Genomic DNA, 19,138 nt, shown 5'->3' with positions numbered 1-19,138 from the left:
TGAGTCGAGGAGGAGCCCGGCTGGCAGAGAGACCGCAGCACAACCCCGAGAAGACAGATATTCAGAAGCGCAAGAGCTCAGAGATGGGTGACCCCACAGCAGGATGGACAGGAGCAGAACCGCAGAGCTGGGGGAGCAGGTGCAGGGCCTGAAGGCACCATTGCTCCTCAGGTCATTCAGTCATAGGTGGCAGAGCACGTGGTGGGCGCCCCGAAAACAGAGTGCCCAAGATGGGAGGAAGGCTTGAATGATCAGAGGGCGCTGGTGCAGGAGAGGGAGGGTGGGGCTGGGGATCGGAACCAGCCAGAAGGTCCAGTGGATTCTGCCTCAGGGCCACGGCCTCCTGGCCCTCCCTCTCCTCCTGCCCCCAGGGTTGTTGCTTGCCTGTTTATTACCTGTTTCCACCCTTGGGGTGGAAGCTTCCTGGGCTCTGAGGTTTCTCTCCACTGCGGTGGCCGCTTTACAAACCCAGCATCTTGAACAGTACCAGGTCCCTAGTAGGTGCTTGGTGGATGTCTGTGCGTGAGCGGAATGCAAGACAGGGCCACCCCTGAGGCACGTGCAGGTTGATGAAGTGGGGCACTACCTGAACTGAAGACCTGCTGCAGGAGCCAGGGATGGAGGAGGGAGGAGCCAGGGTGAGGAGGGGTCTCCAGGGGCCAGTGCAAGGCGTCTGCGGCTGGAAGGGAGCAGGTGGCCAGTGTGCAGTGTCTGCAGCCAGAAGGGAGCAGGTGGCCCGTGTTCTGGTGACTGAGTGGTCCCATGGGGATGAAGGTCACAGGCAAGGTTCTCCTACCTCAGAGAGCTCAGGTAACATGGTACCCATGGGCCTTCCTTGAAGAAACGGGCCAGTTGTTGAAATCCAGCTAAGTAGTAATTGACTCAAAGTAACATGCTCAGGCTGGGCACAGTGGCTCATGCCTGTAATCCCAGCACTTTGGAAGGCCAAGGTGGGCGGGCCTGAGGTCAGGAGTTTGAGACCAGCCTGGCCAACGTGGCGAAACCCCGTCTCTACTAAAAATACAAAAATTAGCTGGGTGTGGTGGTGCTCACCTGTAGTCCCAGCCTACTCAGAAGGCTTGAGGCAGAATTGCTTGAACCCAGGAGGCGGAGGCTGCAGTAAGCTGAGATTGCACCACTACACGCCAGCCTGGGCAACAGAATAAGACTCTGTCTCAGAAAAAAAAAAAGCCGGGCATGGTGGCTCATGCCTATAATCCCAGCACTTTGGGAGGCTGAGACGGGCGGATTACGAGTTCAAGAGCTCGAGACCAGCCTGGCCAACATGGTGAAACCCTGTCTCTAGTAAAAATACAAAAATTAGCTGGGCGTGGTGGCGCCCTCCTGTAGTCCCAGCTACTTGGGAGGCTGAGGCAGGAGAATCACTTGAACCCGGGAGGCGGAGGGTGCAGTGAGCCGAGATTCCTCCACTGTACTCCAGCCTGGCGAAAGAGCGAGACTCTGTCTTAAAAACAAAAACAAAAACAAAAATCCATGCTCAGGAAGGAGGTGCTGTCATTGGAGGACTGCTGGTGTGTGTGTCACCTAGAAATGGAAGGACAGAGTAGGTGCTGAGGAGGTCAGGTCATTCCTAGGGCCAGAGGTGGGGACGGGGAGCAGCGGCCAAGGCAGAGTAGCCGTGGGGTCCTCGGTCTGCCTCGTGTGAGCCGACATTAGGGAGTAGCTGTGGGGTCCTGGGTCTCCCTCGTATGAGCCGACATTAGGGAGTAGCTGTGGGGTCCTGGGTCTCCCTCGTGTGAGCCGACATTAGGGAGTAGCTGTGGGGTCCTGGGTCTCCCTCGTATGAGCCGACATTAGGGAGTAGCTGTGGGGTCCTGGGTCTCCCTCGTGTGAACCGACATTAGGGAGTAGCTGTGGGGTCCTGGGTCTCCCTCGTATGAGCCGACATTAGGGAGTAGCTGTGGGGTCCTGGGTCTTCCTTGTGTGAGCCGACATTAGCGAGTAGCTGTGGGGTCCTGGATCTCCCTCGTGTGAGCCGACGTTAGCGAGTAGCTTTGGGGTCCTGGGTCTTCCTCGTGTGAGCCGACATTAGGGAGTAGCTGTGGGGTCATCAGTCTTCCTCGTGTGAGCCGACATTAGCGAGTAGCTGTGGGGTCCTGGGTCTCCCTCGTGTGAGCCGACATTAGCGAGTAGCTTTGGGGTCCTGGGTCTTCCTCGTGTGAGCCGACATTAGGGAGTAGCTGTGGGGTCCTGGGTCTCCCTTGTGTGAGCCGACATTAGCGAGTAGCTGTGGGGTCCTGGGTCTCCCTCGTGTGAGCCGACATTAGCGAGTAGCTTTGGGGTCCTGGGTCTTCCTCGTGTGAGCCGACATTAGGGAGTAGCTGTGGGGTCCTCAGTCTCCCTTGTGTGAGCCGACATTAGGGAGTAGCTGTGGGGTCCTTGGTCTTCCTTGTGTGAGCCGACATTAGGGAGTAGCTGTGGGGTCCTGGGTCTTCCTTGTGTGAGCCGACGTCGGCGAGTAGCTGTGGGGTCCTTGGTCTCCCTCGTGTGAGCAGATGCTGGAGAGTAATGGTGGGGTCCTCAGTCTTCCTCGTGTGAGCTGATAATTTAGACCGTGTTCATCTGCCTAAGAGAGGAGGCGGATCCTCCTCCTCTCTGAGGAGTGTGGCCTGCTGGGCGCCCTCCTGTGTCGGCATTTGTAGCCACAAGCATGGAACCTGGTTGGCTCTTCTATGTTGAAGGACTGCTGGGGGCCCAGTCATGGGGTCCTGAAGCCGCCTGGCAAGGACAGTCCTGCTGGCGCCTGGTACACACCCCTGACGTGGCCTGGACCACACATCCACATGGACGCACGGCAGGGTGTGTGTGCGGTTCCGGCTCTGGGCTGATCTGGTGAGGATGGGGTGGGCCAGAAGAGGGATACAATACCTACTCCTCCTTGCGGGGGCATTTGCACCCAGAAGGGGAATTCTTTACTCAAAGTAATTTTTTGGAATAGTATAGGGGGATATTTAGGGATAAAAAAGCCAAAAGGTAAATGGTACAGGTAGTCCCTATACCCTTTTCTTCCTTCCATGTGGTGCAGCAGATTCCAGCTGATTCTGTTAAGCGCTTGGAGAAGAGACTGGCCCTTTTTCAGCTGTGCCTCCACAGCGTCCACCCTAGGCTCCCTGTTGCCTTCCCAGCTGCTTAGCAGAGTCTGGTGGCGGGAGGGTGGAGGGGGATAAGCGGAGCATGGAACACGTCTGTGCCCTGGACAAGCCTGTCGGCAGCAGAGCAGGAGAGCCCATGGCGGGCTGCCTTCCTACCGTGTCTGCAGGGACCCGAAGCCATTTGCTCCGGGGGGCGAGGGCACATGTGGCCCAGCCCACTGTTCAGGGCGGGGTGTGGTGGGGTGAGGGCGGGGCGTGGTGGGGTGAGGGCGGGGTGTGGTGGGGTGAGGGCGGGGCGCGGAGCAGGGGAAGATCATCAAGCAGATGCGGAGCTCCATGGCGGTGCAGGGCCCTCCACGCATTTCTGTTGTGATTGTGGATTATTAAGTTGTAACAACAACAACAAGAAAGCTGTTGTTCAGTGAATGAGCAATGTGAGCTGTATGTGGTCGGCTGGTGGGTTTGCTGGTGAGAAGGTTGGCAGGGAGACCTTTGGAGCAGGGCCCATGTGTGCTGAGAACGCTGCTGCTGCCCCCTAGGTGGCCCTCGGCAGGCCGCCCTGAGTGCTGTCCAGGCCCCTGCGCCAGCCCCACCCCCGCGTCTCCTGCTGGCTCTGAGGGGGGGTGCTCCGTGCAGTTCTGCGCTGTGCTCAGCCTGTTGGGAGTGACTCTGACGTCTGTCTTTCAGAGACACTATGGACAGCGTGAAGCAGAGCGCAGCCCTGTGCTTGCTGCGCCTATACAGGACGTCGCCCGATCTTGTCCCCATGGGCGACTGGACGTCCCGAGTGGTGCACCTGCTCAACGACCAGCACTTGGTAAGCACCCTTGGCTTCGGTTCTCCCCGCTCCCCCAGGTGACCTTGGGATGGCCGTTGTGAAGACACCATGGTGCACCTTCTCGGGATGCCCAGGAGAGGCTGTCACAGGGGCTGCTCTGGCTGAGTGCTCAGGCCAGGGGGGCCCTTCCTGGGGCTGGATGAGTAAGACTCCGCCTCTGCTCATCCTGTGGCCAGGCATTGGCTGAAGCCCTTGGGTAGCATGGAGTCTGCAGAGCCTCCCGCAGCTGAGACACGTGTCTTCTGGAAATACCTATCTAGTACGGGGAGCTCCTGCCTGGTGTCCTGGCTGCCTGTGCCCTCATCTAGGCTCTAACGTGCAGTCTTACTAATCCACATGCCTTCTCCACGGGCCAGGCCCAGCAGTCATCCCCATGGTATAGGCATAGACCAAGGGTGGAGGTTTCGAGCGACTTGGTGATGTGTATTCAGGTGCCCTGAGAGGCAGGTGTGGGGGAGGGGCTGTGCTAGTGTGTGAGCCTCGGGCTTGGGGGTCACAGAGCCGTCCACTGCATCCAGCAGGGGTGGATGTGGGCAGAGTGGGCTTGTCCTGCCTGAACTCTGCTGTATGAATGAGAGGGTCAGAGTTGGCAGGAGTGGAAGTATTTCCTGCTGCGTGGAGAGGCATGTGGGCCGGTCATGCGTTCACAAGGATCCAGGATAGAGGGCTGAGAATGCCACTTTCCCATGTTGCCGTGAGCGCCATCCTGGTGGGGGAGCCTTTCAGACGGTGCTGCTGGAGGCTGTCGTCCACCATCCCGTGGACCCTGGGAGGTCATGGGATTTTCCTGCTTTGCAGTCAAGGAGGCCGAAGCTTGGAAAGAGGAAATGCCCTCTCACAGCCCCAGGCCTGTACCCAGAGTTGGCATGTTGGGGTCTTGGGCATCCGAGAGTGTGCGGGTGAAGCAGCTATGTGGGAGCTGTGAGTTGGCAGGGCCTGGTCAGGGAGGCAGGCCCCGGGCTCCTGCTCCGCATGGCAGCCGGGCACTGGGCTGCTGAGGGGCCGGGGCAGCCTCCTTTCCCCTGGGCCTTCTGCAGACAGGATCTGTGCACGTTCCGTGGGACTGGCTGGGACTGCTGTCATTTCTTCTGCCTTGGAGGGAGGTTTCCATGGCCATGCGGCTGCAGGGTCACCCTGAGTGCTTTTCAGGGTGGCAGGGCCTTGCCCCAGGTGGCCACAAGGGCACCTCTCCTTGGATACTTTATGATTCTGTGACGCCAGCTACTTGGTTTGCTTTTTATATTTTTATGCATGTGGCTTTATTTCACCAGGCACTTGAGTCAGCATATTCTTGGTTATAGGCAACAGAAACTCATCCTGAAGGGGCGCCACAGCCAACCCCAGGGTGGGCTCCCTGCTGCCCAGTAGTTTCCCATCTTAGCTCTCCCAGCTTGCGCACCTGCACCCCCGGCAGCTGTCTTTTGTGTGGCCATGGCTTTTGTCAAGCGCCTTCCACCTCTGACAGCGAAGGCCTGAGGCTTGGTTTCTCTGGTCTCAAGTCAGGAGCCCCCAAGAAAGGTGTCATTTGCTCACCTAGAGTGAGTGAGCTCCCCCATGTGTCCTTCAGGGAGGTCTTGTGGAGTGGGGCAGGAGGTGTGGGCAGGACCAGGTGGGTGAGGGTCAGAAGGTCGGCGGTCAGGCGTGCGTCCGGAGCAGGGTGGTGGGGAGGGAAGTGATGTGGCCTGAGCGCTGCATGGGCATCGTGCTGAGCCTTGGGTCCTGTAGCCCGAGGGTGGCCTGATGGAGCAGACAGGTTGGAGTGGACGAGGGCAGGAGACACCATGGGGAGAAGGGTTGGGGGGCTGGGCCAAGGGCTGGAGGCCACTGAGGAGAGACGGAGGTCGCCTTGGCGCCAGCTGCCACCACCGGGGTGGGGCCACGTGTCGCGGGCCTGAGTGTGCCCCTCGAGAGGCCTCTTACAGTCTCAGTGCAGGGGGAGGACGTCCTAAATGAGAGGCTGACCTCAGTGCCTGTTGCAGGGGGCATTCTAGATGCGTGTTTCCTGGGGGAACACGCCGTGAACATTCAGGAGCCCCGTGGGGAATGACTCTGCCCTCATGGACGTTACAGACCTGCAGTTTCTTACAAAGACCTGCAGTTTCTTTATTGGACATGGCAAAATCCATTACCACTTTGCTCACCGAGAAATACAGGAAGAAGACCAATCAGACCCATTTCTTTCTTAAAGCTTTCACATTTTCCTTGGAAAGCTGAGGGCACAGGCACAGCAGGTCTCTGGGGAGAGTGCTGTGCTGTAGTAGGTGCACCCCAGCCAGGCTGAGGAGCCGTGGTGCAGGGCGGGCGGTGGGGGGACTGCATCAGTCATTCAAGTAGACATTTCCTTTGAGACAGAGGCTCGCTCTGTTCCCAGGCTGGAGTGCAGTGGCGCGATCTCAGCTCACTGCAACCTCTGCCTCCTGGGTTCAGGCGATTCTCCTGCCTCAGCTTCCTGAGTAGCTGGGATTATAGGCGAGTGCCACCACGCCTGGCTAATTTTTGTATTTTTAGTAGAGATGGGGTTTCACCATGTTGGCCAGGCTGGTCTTGAGCTCCTGACCTCAGGGGATCCACCTGCCTCGGCCTCCCAAAGTGCTGGGATTACAGCGTGAGCCACCGTGCCCGCACAAGTAGACACTTCCTGAGCTCACTGTTTACATCTTCAGAGTGAATAGGTATCATTTATTTTATATTTTTAAAAAATATGGGAGAATGTCTTTACATAATTAAAGTCTTTTTTCAAGAGGTCTGAGTGACCAATTCCCTAGTGGCTGTCCTGGAGCAGTAACAGGCTGCCCGGTGCCGTGTCCTGGAGCGGTGACAGGCTGCCCGGTGCTTTGGGGAGGACCGCTTGTGCCCTGGGATCTGAATCTGTTCTCACTGAGGCCAGGAGGAGCGGTGGGGGAGGACTCGCCTGCTGGGCCTGGTGGCCTCATCCAGCCTGTGGTGGTTCAGTGACTGCCAGGGCCACTTTCCGAAAAGGAGAATGGAAAAGGACTTCTCCAGTTGCTCTTTTCTACAGTCTCACTTCTGGGTTGTAAAGATTCAAATCAGTCTAAAGGTAGTGTCTCCCTCTACAATGAACATGCATGATTAAACCAGAGGCAGCAGGTGCAGATGATGGTGGAGGCCAGGCCAGGAGAGGGCAGCAGGCCAGGTGGCGTGTGCAGCCCACATGCTTCACCTGCATGGCTGGACGTGGCCCTCTGGCTCTTCGATGCTGGCAGGGATCTGGGCTAAGCATGACGGAACTTCCCAGTTTTTAAGGAGAAGCTGGAAAAAGAAAACCTGCGTGTGCCATCTTGGAGAACATTGTAGGTTTCTCGGAGTAGGCCTGAAGCCGAAGTGGCTGTGGGCTGCCAGTGTGCTGCTGGTTGGTTTAAGGTTTTCTTTGGAAGATGAGTTAACATAAGTGGTTAGATTCAAGTGTTCTGACTGTCTGTTGTGTGTGCGTTTTCTTTCAGGGTGTGGTAACTGCAGCCACAAGTCTGATCACCACTTTAGCACAGAAGAACCCAGAAGAGTTTAAAACCTCCGTGTCTCTGGCTGTCTCTAGGCTAAGCAGAGTAAGTCTGTTTGTGGGGGAGCAGAAGTCAGGGTGGGTTTTGTCTTAGTTATTTATTTATTAGCTTACTTGTAGAATGCAAGGTATTTGGTCAGTTTATAAATTCAGGGATGAAAACCAACTTGGCTTCTCTGTCAACCTTCTTGTTAATTGAGAACTGTGCCGTCTGTACAGAAGCACAGCTCCCTGTTCCCATTGTGTGAGTGAGCACCCAACACCACGTGGGTGGAGGAGAGGCACCCAGTGGCCCCGTGTCCCCCACTGGGGAAGCGCGGCTGGTGCTTCGTGGACCCACCATCTGGCGTGCACGCTAAAGCCTGCCGTTCAGCTTCCTGTTTTGAGTTTGATGCAGATGGACCTGCAGCACACATTCTTTTGTTTTGCCCAACATGGTGAAATTTTTGTTTTGTGTGTAGCTGTTACACGTTCATGTTTGATGCTTCTTAGAATCGGTTGTGTGAATTGACCCCTGCAGTTTACCCACTGTCCAGTTGAACACTTAGCTCCTTGCCCTCTGAGGCTGCTGTGAATCCCCCAGCATGAGCAGTCTTGGATGTCCCTTGGTTTCCATGTGCATGAGATGCCGCGGGTGTCTGCTGAGACGTGGCATGGCTCAGCTGGGGGCCACGGCTCCTGTTCTGTGTGCACGAGATGCTGCGGTGTCTGCTGAGACGTGGCATGGCTCAGCTGGGGGCCGCGGCTCCTGAACCTGAGGAGACAGGCGTTGCCAGACCAGCTTCCCCTGCGGTGCACCCGGCTCTCACAGCAGCAGCAGGAGGCGCGGGCGCGGCATGCATAGTGTTAGTCTCTTGGGTTTTAGTCATCTGGGTGTATAGTAGGAGCTCTGTGATTTTTTTTTTTTTTTTTTTTTTTTTTGAGACAGAGTCTCACTTTGTTGCCCAGGCTGGAGTGCAGTGGTGCAGTCTCGGCTCACTGCTACCTCTGTCTCCTGGATTCAAGGGATTCTCCTGCCTCAGCCTCCAGAGTAGCTGGGATTAGAGGCACCCACCACCAAGCCTGGCTAGTTTTTGTATTTTTAGCAGAGATGAGGTTTCACCATGTTGGACAGGCTGGTCTCGAACTCCTGACCTCAAGCGATCTACCTGCCTTGGCCTCCCAAACTGCTGGAATTATAGGCGTGAACCACCGCACCCGGCCTCTTTGTGATTTAGATCTACATTTTCCTGATTATCAATGAGGTTGAGCAACTTTGCATGTTGATTGGCTGTCTGGGTGTCTTGTTTTGTGAAGTGCCTAAGTCTTTTACCCATTTTTACCCTGGGTTGTCCGTTTTTTGTGTTGAATATTTCACCATTAAGTATGATGTCTGCTTTAGAATTTTGTTGTTGTTGGTACTCTTCACATTAAAGAAGTTCCTTTCTCTATCTAGTTTGTCAAACAATTTTTATCATTAACTGGTAAAAACATTTGAACTTGGAGTTTTCTTTGTGGAAAACTTCCTTTTTTTTTTTTTGAGTTGGGTTCTCACTCTTGGTTCCCAGGCTGGAGTGCAGTGGTACGATCTTGGCTCACCGCAACCTCTGCCTCCCAGGTTCAAGCGGTTCTCCTGCCTCAGCCTCCCGAGTAGCTGGGATTAACAGGCGCCTGCCAGCACGCCTGGCTAATTTTGTAATTTTAGTAGAGATGGGGTTTTTCCATGTTGGTCAGGCTGGTCTCGAACTCCTGACCTCAGGTGATCTGCCCACCTTGGCCTCCCAAAGTGCTGGGATTACAGGTGTGAGCCCCTGCGCCCAGCCGTGAAACTCTAATTATGAATTCAATTTATTTTATAAGTTGTGGAACTGTGCATATTTTCTTTTTCTTTTCTTTTTTTTTTTTTTTTTGAGTCGGAGTCTCACTCTGTTGCCCAGGTTGGAGTGCAGTGGCACGATCTCGGTTTACCGCAACCTCTGCCTGGGTTCAAGCGATTCTCCTACCTCAGCCTCCCAAGTAGCTGGGACTACAGGCCCTCACCACCACGCCCAGTTAATTTTTGTATATTTTTGATGGAGATGGGGTTTCACTGCAATGGCCTGGCTGGTTGCAAACTCCCGACCTCAAGTGATCCCACCTGCCTGACCTCCCAAAGTACTGGGATTATAGGCATGAGCCACTGTACCTGGACTCCTTTCCTCTACTTTCTTTGGGTTAATTTGCTAGTCTCTTTTTATTATTTATTTATTTATTTATTTTGAGACGGAGTCTCACTCTGTCACCCAGGCTGGAGTGCAGTGGCACAATCTCGGCTCACTGCAAGCTCCGCCTCCCGGGTTCACACCATTCTCCTGCCTCAGCCTCCCCAGTAGCTGGGACTACAGGCACCCGCCACTACTCCTGGCTAATTTTTTGTATTTTTTAGTAGAGATGGGGTTTCACCGTGTTAGCCAGGATGGTCTCGATCTCCTGACCTTGTGATCCGACCGCCTTGGCCTCTCAAAGTGCTGGGATTACAGGCGTGAGCTGCCGCACCCGGCCTAGTCTCTTTTTAAACCCTTGAGATGAATTTTTGTTGCTTTTCTCTTTATATTTGTTTCAAATATGTACAGTTAAGGCTCTACATTTCTCTCTGAGCCTGGCCTTAGCTGCGTACGTGTTTGAGAGACAGCTCATGTTGGCCGTGTCTCTGTGTCACGGAAGTGCTGTGATTCTTGCCTTTCCTGCTTTGTGTTTGTGCCTTTCAGCCTTCTCTTTGACAGACAGCCTAGAGCTTGCCTCCCTGCAGCAGGAGTCCGTGACCCAAGTCTGGGCTGGCATCTTGTAGCTTAGGGCAGGAGTCAGGGTGAACTTTTCTGAATGGGTTCACTTACGGCCTAAAAGTGTCACACATGTGAGCTTTGTAGGAAGGGAGGAGCTACCCTGACCTCCCGGAAGCAGGAGACATCATGCTGTATGTCAGTGGAAATGTGAGGTGGTCGTGACTGTCACTTGTTCAGGAGGTTGACGGAGGATCTGCCAAGCCAAAGGCCGCATTGGACAAAGAGATGGGATGTGACTGAGGCGGGCGCCTCCCTGCCTCCGCGAGCTCACCATCTGGGTTGGCCTGTGGTCGGGGGGCCCTGCGGGGTTGTGGGGTAGGGTCAGAATGCCGGCTTCTGGGGGTGGGGGTGCTTCTTCCTTCTGAGGAGCCTAAAGCTCTCTCTCTCGTTTCATTCATGTGCCGGTTGACAAAGGAAAGACTGTAGTTTCAAATCCAGGTGCTCTGGTGTCTTGTACCGAGCGAGGGCTGCCACTCAGCTGCAGCAGCGTGTTGCCGAGTGACAGTGCAGCCCTCTCACGGCGAACCCAGGGAGTACCAAGCAGTGTCAGACACTCCTGGCACATGAAACAAAACCATTTTTCCAGCTCAGGCATGACCCAAGGAGTGAGTATGGCTTTTCTTTGGGTCCCCGCAGTAGGGGCTCGTGCCCAGCAGCGTGTCTCATTGCCTGTGCTGTCTTACAGATCGTGACGTCCGCATCCACAGATCTCCAGGATTATACTTACTATTTTGTCCCGGCTCCCTGGCTGTCTGTCAAACTGCTGAGGCTGCTGCAGTGCTACCCACCCCCAGGTAATGCACAGGCCACGCGCGGCTCCTGAAGCTGCACCAGTGCCGGTCTGATTCCTTGTCTCGGATTTAAGTGGTTTGTTTATTATTTTAAGAAGTGTGTTACTAGCCCTGTCTCTTGATTCATGGACCTTTCTGCCAGTGCTGCCGTACGCGCTGTCTTTCGTGGAGCAGTTATTACAGAGCCTACAGTTTGGTTAGGGTTTGGGTCTGTGTGTGCTTTTATAGTATCAGATCTGTGCAGGTTTTCTTTTTGAGACGGAGTCTCCCTTTGTTGGCCAGGCTGGAGTGCGGTGACGTGATCTCAGCTCACTGCAACCTCTGCCTCCTGGGTTCAAGCGATTCTCCCACCTCATCGTCCTGAGTACCTGGGATTACATGCATCTGCCATCATACCCGGCTAACTTTTGCGTTTTTGTAGAGACGGGGTTTCACCATGTTGGCCAGTCTGTTCTTGAACTCCTGACCTCAGGTGACTGGCCTGCCTCGGCCTCCCAAAGTGCTGGCATTACAGAAGTGAGCCACCGTGCCCGGCCTGTCTCAGTTTTGTAAATGCTCCCAGCTGGGTACACAAATGTGAATGAACTATATTAAAAATGCTCTCATGATGTAGGGGTGCAGCTGGGAGGGGCAGGGTGGGCTGCGGGCCACTGGAGACTGGTGAGCACCGTTCTGTCTTGCCCAGAAGACCCTGCAGTGCGAGGCCGCCTGACTGAGTGCCTGGAGACCATCCTGAACAAAGCCCAAGAACCGCCCAAGTCGAAGAAGGTCCAGCACTCCAACGCGAAGAACGCCGTGCTCTTCGAGGCCATCAGCTTAATCATTCACCATGACAGGTGTGTCAGCTGCCCGTGGAGAGGCTTCGTCTCGCGCATGCACACACGTTCCTTCTCGTTGGCACGAGACTGGGTGGATCATGTCTGGTTTGTCCACTCCGTGGGCCTCCCCTTCGTCCTGCCTCTGTGCTCCCTGCCGGATGCTTTTCTTCTCTCTGTACAACCTCCTGCTCTGAGCTCACCGTGGATTGCTTTGCTGACTGTGGTCTCATCCCCCACAAGGGCCTTTTCCTCCTTCCCCGAGCATCCCCACTCCTGACTGGCTTCTCGTGTAATGGAACAGAGGAGACGGGTGGGGTGGGGGGCGTGCACACACATGTTCTGTGGCTTTGCTGGGTGTGGAGCCGCACTTGGTGGGTCCAAGGTCCCAGGGCAGTGCTGGAAACGGCTGTTCCCATCCACGCAGCGCAGAGGCGCAGGGTGGGTGGTCACCCCACACAGCCTGGAGGGTCTGCCTCCTCTGCTCGCACGTCTTTTCTGCTCAGCAACTGCGGCGCACCGCATGTGGTCTGGTGTGGGTCTTGCGTGTGGTGCCGTGCTTTAGGGTCCTGTGAGAATGAGATCGCAGCTCCCACCAGGCTCCCAATAATGAGGAAACGTGCCAGGCTGTGGGCAGACGCTCTCTACAGCTAGTGAACACCACCCATTTGCTACTACAGCATTTTTACAAATGATGAAAACTCAGTCTGAGAGTCACACTTCAGAGCTGAGAATTATTGAAACTGAAATTTCCCATTTTAGAGAAAGCTCTGTTGTTATGTGAGGAGAAGCCACATGCTGAGGAGACAGTAGAGTCAGTGGGGCAGCAGCCATGCTCCCGGCCTTCTCAGCCTTCTCCCTGCCCCGGGCTGGTGCCTCTGGCCGAGACCCCATTGCCGGTCACAGCTTGACTGGCCTCCCGCGAGCCTGATGCAGATTGAGCCTCAGGAGGTGCTGGGAAGGCTCCAGTGGATGCACAGGCTGCCGACTCACTGTGGGGATGCACAGAATGGACGAAAAACGGACGTTAGGGGTAGGGGTCGGGCGTCATCTGCATCTGGGGAGGCCCCTGAGTTCCACTTGAGCAGTGCGGTGGCTGTGAGTGCTGTGTGGCTTTGCTGTCTGCCATCTGGACCTGTCGGGGAACGCAGACTCTGTCCAGTTTGTGTGGCACTTGCTGAGGAAACCCCACCCACTTCCCCTCCCTCCACACAGTGAGCCGAACCTGCTTGTCCGCGCCTGCAACCAGCTGGGCCAGTTCCTGCAGCACCGCGAGACCAACCTGCGCTACCTGGCCCTGGAGAGCATGTGCACGCTGGCCAGCTCCGAGTTCTCCCACGAGGCTGTCAAGACACACATCGAGACGGTCATCAACGCCTTGAAGGCAAGTGCCCTGTCCTCAGGGTCTGTTCACTCCCTGCGCGGGTGCCGTGGGCCTTCCTGTGAAGGCTGGGGGGACGCAGTGCTTCCTGACTACCCGCAGAGATGGAGGTGGTGCTGGTGCTGCTGGCCTCTGCCTGTCACCTACTCTTGGGAGGTCACACCACAGTTCAGGGCCATGCTGCCTGGAGATGGCCAGGACGGCCCTGCCGTCCTGGTTAGGCTGAGCACAGGAGTCCCCTGCAGCCCTTTCCCTGCTGGGGGCAGGCCCCCGTTTGCTATCCTGCACGTGCATAGTGCTGACAAGTAGAAATGGTTCTTGGTAGAAAGATGAAATTTTTTTCCCTTATCTCCAAGAAAATCCCCCTTTTACAAAGGAAACTGACTTTGTTCGGGGATTAAAATTTAAGAGTTGGGGCCGGGCGCAGTGGCTCACACCTGTAATCCCAGCACTTTGGGAGGCCGAAGCAGGTGGATCACGAGGTCAGGAGATTATAGGCGTGAGCCACCGCACCTGGCCTTAATGTCCTTCATGGCAAATTTTTTTGAGAATTTTTTTTTTTTTTTTTTTTTTTGAGGCAGAGTCTCACTCTGTCACCCAGGCTGGAGTGCAATGGCTTGGCTCACTGCAAGCTCTGCCTCCTGGGTTCACGCCATTCTCCTGCCTCAGCCTCCCAAGTAGCTGGGACTACAGGCGCCTGCCACCACGCCCGGCTAATTTTTTGTATTTTTAGTAGAGACGGGGTTTCACCGTGTTAGCCAGGATGGTCTTGATCTCCTGACCTTGTGATCCACCTGCCTTGGCCTCCCAAAGTGCTGGGATTACAGGCGTGAGCCACCTCGCCCAGCCGAGAATTTTTTTCATTCAAATAGCATTTGTGAAAAAATGTAGGGTGTCTTAGTGAAATTATGATTGATGTTTGAAGTGCAGTTATCTTTAGGCTGGAGTCTCTACTAAAAATGCAAAAAAAATTAGCTGGGCGTGGTGGCGGGCGCCTGTAGTCCCAGCTACTCGGGAGGCTGAGGCAGGAGAATGGTGTGAACCCAAGAGGTGGAGCTTGCAGTGAGCCGAGATCGTGCCACTGCACTCCAGTCTGGGCGACAGAGCGAGACTCTGTCTCAAAAAAAAAAAAAAAAAAAAAAAATTTCAGAGTTGGAAGAGCCCAGTTGAGGTGGGCCATTGCCAGCCTTTTCGAGTCTCCAGAGCTACCCTGAGGGTTCGTTCCACGTAGGGGAGCCTGCAGCGTGTCCACCATGTCCTTAGTCACCGGTGTGCATGCGTTAGGGAGTGGGAGGCGGGGAGCTCCATGTCCCCTGTCTGGCTCAGCCTCAGGCTGTGGCGGGGCCGCTCCCAGTCCCCCGCACGTCTGCATGCAGCTCACAGATGGCGTGCGAGGGGCTTGTGGTGGGCATTTGATGTTCTGGATTCTTCTTGGTCCTGGTTCGGTGTGTGTTTTAGTCAATCCCTATTGTCAGAAAGGCTGGACACTCATTTGCACACAGCCAGTGCTAGGGCTGGTGGTGCCCACTCACCTGCCTTTGTTGGGAGCAGAGCTCGGGCTTTCTCGTGCTGCAGAGCCTCCTAGGGGCCCATCAGCACGGGCTCTGGGGTGGGGCGTCAGGACCTGCCTTGGGGCAGCTCCGTGGCAGTGCCCGAGGCAGCGGGGTCTTCGGCTGCATGGAAGGGAGTTCTTGATGGCCCGCACCTGGCAGTGTGCTCTGTCCTAGCGAAGCTGGCCCTTGTGGAGGGAGGCGCGGGCGAGCAGGTGGAATCCAGGCAGTGCGCTGGGTCCTAGCGAAGCTAGCCTGTGCGGGAGGGCTGGGCCAGCAGGCGGAACTCTATTCCGGGCCGTCCAGACACATGCGGCCCGAGTGCAGGTTGGCTCCGTGTGAGGGAAGCTCAGAGTGGGTGTTGAGATGCAAGGCCTGTGCCTTGCTCCTGCGGCCTCTTACTCTGTGCCTTGTTCCCCAGACTGAGCGGGACGTGAGCGTGCGGCAGCGGGCCGTGGACCTCCTCTACGCCATGTGCGACCGCAGCAACGCCCCACAGATCGTGGCCGAGATGCTGAGCTACCTGGAGACAGCCGACTACTCCATCCGAGAAGAGATTGTGAGTTCTGGTGGCCTCTGAGTCCTCCCCTGCCACAGGCGCGAATCTCAGTGGCAGGATCTCCGTCGTGCTCTGCGATTCTGTCCAGCAGGGCTTGATTGAGAACCCATGAGGTGCTGAATACAAGGCTCCTCTGCCTCCGTGTTTTAATCCACATTTTCAAGCTGGGTGTGGTGGCACCTGTGGTCCCAGCTACTCCTGAGGCGGAGGCAGGAGGATCACCTGAGACCAGGAGGTTGAGGCTGCAGTGAGTCGAGATCATGTCACTGCACTCTAGCCTGGGCAACACAGTGAGACCCTGTCTTAAAAAAAAAAAATCAGCATTTTTGGTAGAGTCATTTGGTCTTGAAAATAACTATTGGCCGGGTGTGGTGGCTCATGCCTGTGCACTTTGGGAGGCCAAGGCGGGTGGATTACCTGAGGTCGGGAGTTCAAGACCAGCCTGACAAACATGGAGAAACCCCGACCCCGTCTCTACTGAAAATACAAAATTAGCCGGGCATAGTGGCGCATGCCTGTAATGCCAGCTACTCTGGAGGCTGAGGCAGGAGAATCGCTTGAACCTGGGAGGCAGAGGTGGAGGCGGAGGTTGTGGTGAGCCGAGATTGCACCATTGCACTCCAGCCTGAGTAACAAGAGCGAAACTCTGTCTCAAAAAAAAGAAAGAAAATAACTAAAATGCCCGCCCTGCATGGCTTCTGTGGCCTGCCTGTCCTTGCAGTCGTGGCACTGCAGCCCCAGGTCTGAATGGGGCTGCAGCTGTCTATGCTGGGGCTGCACAAATCCAGACTCCTGTGGGCAAAATTCTTTTAATTGTGTTGCATTTTGAGCCCTTGAATTAATCCTTTGTGGCTTGGCTTTTTTGTGGGTGTCCCTCTTGATCTCTGGGAAGGACGGGATCTAGGCCATAGCTTAATTTCCCGTGTTGTTTTTATTCACAAAGTAGGTGTACACACTTGCCAGATTGCTGAAGCTCATCAAACCTGTATGTGTGAAAGACTGAGCATGAACCAAAACCTGAGGGAAGAAACCCTTGTGGAGGCCACATGGTCAGCAGAGAAGAGGGCCTGAGGCCTCCACCATGCTCACAGGCCTCTCAGGCTCACCGTGTCTGTTTATGGTGGGGTTTAAGGGGGAGGCCCGGTGTCCTCGTGTGGGGTTGGCCACTGTGACCAGCCACGACCACAGCCTCTTGTTGAGGCTGAGACAGTGCCTCCATTGTATAGAAAGCGCTTTGTTACTTGTCTTTTTGGGCAAAGTGCGGCTCAAGGTCTCCTTGGGAGCTTTGCCGAGAGCCAGTGTCGGAGCTAGTGGCAGGTGACAGAGTTGCTCTGGGCAGGTGTTGTGTGGTCATGCCCAGGTGAGAGACTCGGGTTTTCAGGGGTCTTTTAGTGAACGGAGGAACCCAGGTGCTGGGGCTTCAATGCTGAGGGGTGAAATTACCATGGACTGAGCTTCAGTGAGGCACTGCAGACCTGCAGAGAGCAGGGGCCAGGAGGCGGCTCTCACGCTGGACTGTCCACCCTCCAGGACAGTGGGCCTGGGAAGTTGAGGGGGACAGGAACAGGGGTGGGCTGACTCCCGGCAGGAGGCCCCAAGGGCAATCGCCGTGGGGAGGATTTGGTGTAGGGCAGGGCTGTCTGTAGAGGGGCCAGGCAGGTGCTTGTTGACTGCAGCCAGTGGGCTGGGGCAGTGTGGCCTGGTCTCAACACTTGTGGTGGGGTGGGGCTGGCTCTGGGGACGGCCGTCACAGGAGCCTTGTTCCTGATCATTGTTCTGGGTGTTCTGAACAGAGACAGAAGCAGTGTGCTTCTGAATGCAGTTGTGCAGATTTTGAGGTCCTGGGCATTCATCAGCCTGGTGTCTGCTCTCGTCCCTCTGCGTGATAGTGGCAATCCTCAGCCGGCTCTTGCTGTGAGGAGTAAGACAGGTGCTGTGTCTCGGTCTGAATGATGCTCCCCCCACCCCGTCCTTTCATCTGGGCATGATGCTCCCCCCACCCCGTCCTTTCATCTGGGCATGATGCTCCCCCTACCCTGTCCTTTCATCTGGGCATGATGCTCCCCTCCGTCCTTTCATCCGAGCATGGTGCTCCCCTCCGTCCTTTCAGCCGGGCATGGTGCTCCCCTCCGTCCTTTCAGTCGAGCATGGCAGAGAGTGTTCTCTGGCTGTGCTAGGTGCTAAGTGTCCAAACTGGACATGGCCCACTCCCTGCCTACTCGGCACCTTGCCATCCATGGAGGAGGACGGATTGAGAGCAGGACCGCGGGTTGCTGTGCTGTGGGTGGGATGGCTGGAGGAAGTGCCCCATGTTCTGGGGGCCTCAGGAGGCATTACACTCCTGGGGGGCTGTGTGGACTTCTGCAGAAGGCGGTAGTGGCCTGGTCTGGAGAGGATGATGGTGCAGAGGCTACTGGGAGGGCAGAGCAGCCGTTCGTGGAGGGGTGGGAGGTAGCTTAGCACAGGGTGGGGAGCAGGGCCAGCGAGGCAGGGGTGGAGGCAGACATGGGGACCCTGCCAGTGAGGCCTGAAGGCCCCTGGTGCACAGCCCCGAGCTGAGGGTAGGGCTCAGAGGCAGTACATTTCGGAATGATGCCCTGGAAGTGTCATGGACTCAGGTTGGGGTTTGGGGGTCCAGGCTCCAGGCAGGGACTCTGGGTGGGTGGGGGGCACAGTCACCAGCACCTGAGAGGCCAGTGGCAGGGTGTGGAGAGGGGGCGGCAGGGTGTGGGGAGGGGTGGCAGGGTATTAGGGGTGCCCTCGGGAGGTGCGCGGTCTTGATGCCTGCTGGCGTTGGTGTTGGCAGCTGGCGCTGTTCGAGGGGGGGCTTGGTTCCAGGCGAGGTGACTCTGGGGAGATGAGTTTGGTGTTGTACAGCCTGGCAGAGCTCCATGTGGGTGGCTGCCACATGGGTGTGGGCTGGGCAGGTGCCTCCGGGGGGCACCCGTGAGAATGAGCCAGGGAGGGGAAGAAGGGGAACCCCCAGGTGAGGCTCACAGGAAAAGACTGGCCAGAGCTGGAGGAAACCAGCAGAGAAGTGGCTGCCGGGAGCCCAGGGTGGCATGGTCAGAGGTCAGTGGTCAGAGGAGTGCTGCCGCCAGGTGCTGGGGCTTTGGGAGAGAAGGGCCCAGGTGGGAGGTGCCCTGGCTGTGGCCGTGGCCTTCTGTGCACTGGTCTCCGCCTCTTCCTGGCTTTCCTTGCCTAAGTCAGGGCATCTTAAACTTTCTGGGCTCGTGGCCTTTTTTGAGAATAGAGTTCAAGCTTCTTGCGTGTTCCAAACTTTTGTAGACACATTGAGGTGCTTCTGAAACTCTCACTTTGACTTTGGATGACAGTTTGGTCTTGGGATTGCCATGGCCTGCAGGTGCCGGCCCTCAGCAGCCCGTCCTCCGCAGGTGCTGAAGGTCGCCATCCTGGCCGAGAAGTACGCGGTAGACTACACCTGGTATGTGGATACCATCTTGAACTTGATCCGAATTGCTGGTGATTACGTGAGCGAAGAGGTGTGGTACCGAGTCATTCAGATCGTCATCAACCGAGACGACGTGCAGGGCTACGCGGCCAAGACTGTGTTCGAGGTACAGCCCACAGGACGGCAGGAAGGATGGGGTGGAGGGCAGTCGCAGAAGGTGAGCAGTGAGTGGTTCCAACCTGCCTGGGTGGAGGTGCCGAGGGCCGTCGCTGACCCCTCTTGCCCCTCAGCTCTTCCCTGAGGCTCTAGCTCCTCCGCTGTTGGTGCCCCTCGCTGAGTCCCAGTTTCTTCTCACCCTAAC

At 56.3% G+C, this 19,138-nt stretch overlaps 1 protein-coding gene across 5 annotated transcripts in view; it reads left to right on the top strand.

The window, feature by feature from the left end:
- AP2A2 (adaptor related protein complex 2 subunit alpha 2) overlaps positions 1 to 19,138 on the top strand; it is an 88,483-nt gene that overhangs the window by 49,165 nt on the left and 20,180 nt on the right. For 4 of the 5 annotated variants that reach the window (XM_055260025.2, XM_055260027.2, XM_063630843.1 and 1 more), the window contains exons 5-11: positions 3,801 to 3,930; positions 7,413 to 7,514; positions 10,955 to 11,063; positions 11,746 to 11,896; positions 13,091 to 13,259; positions 15,228 to 15,365; positions 18,761 to 18,943. In XM_055260025.2, coding sequence (XP_055116000.2) covers positions 3,801 to 3,930; positions 7,413 to 7,514; positions 10,955 to 11,063; positions 11,746 to 11,896; positions 13,091 to 13,259; positions 15,228 to 15,365; positions 18,761 to 18,943 — 982 coding nt within the window. The remainder of the gene's footprint in view (positions 1 to 3,800; positions 3,931 to 7,412; positions 7,515 to 10,954; positions 11,064 to 11,745; positions 11,897 to 13,090; positions 13,260 to 15,227; positions 15,366 to 18,760; positions 18,944 to 19,138) is intronic. The other variant, XM_055260026.2, reaches the window with a different exon arrangement.

The sequence above is a fragment of the Symphalangus syndactylus genome, chromosome 21 (genome assembly GCF_028878055.3).
Source record: "Symphalangus syndactylus isolate Jambi chromosome 21, NHGRI_mSymSyn1-v2.1_pri, whole genome shotgun sequence".
Lineage (NCBI taxonomy): Eukaryota > Metazoa > Chordata > Mammalia > Primates > Hylobatidae > Symphalangus > Symphalangus syndactylus.
Note: the sequence above shows the minus strand (reverse complement) of the source record. Positions and strands in the feature narration are given on the sequence as shown.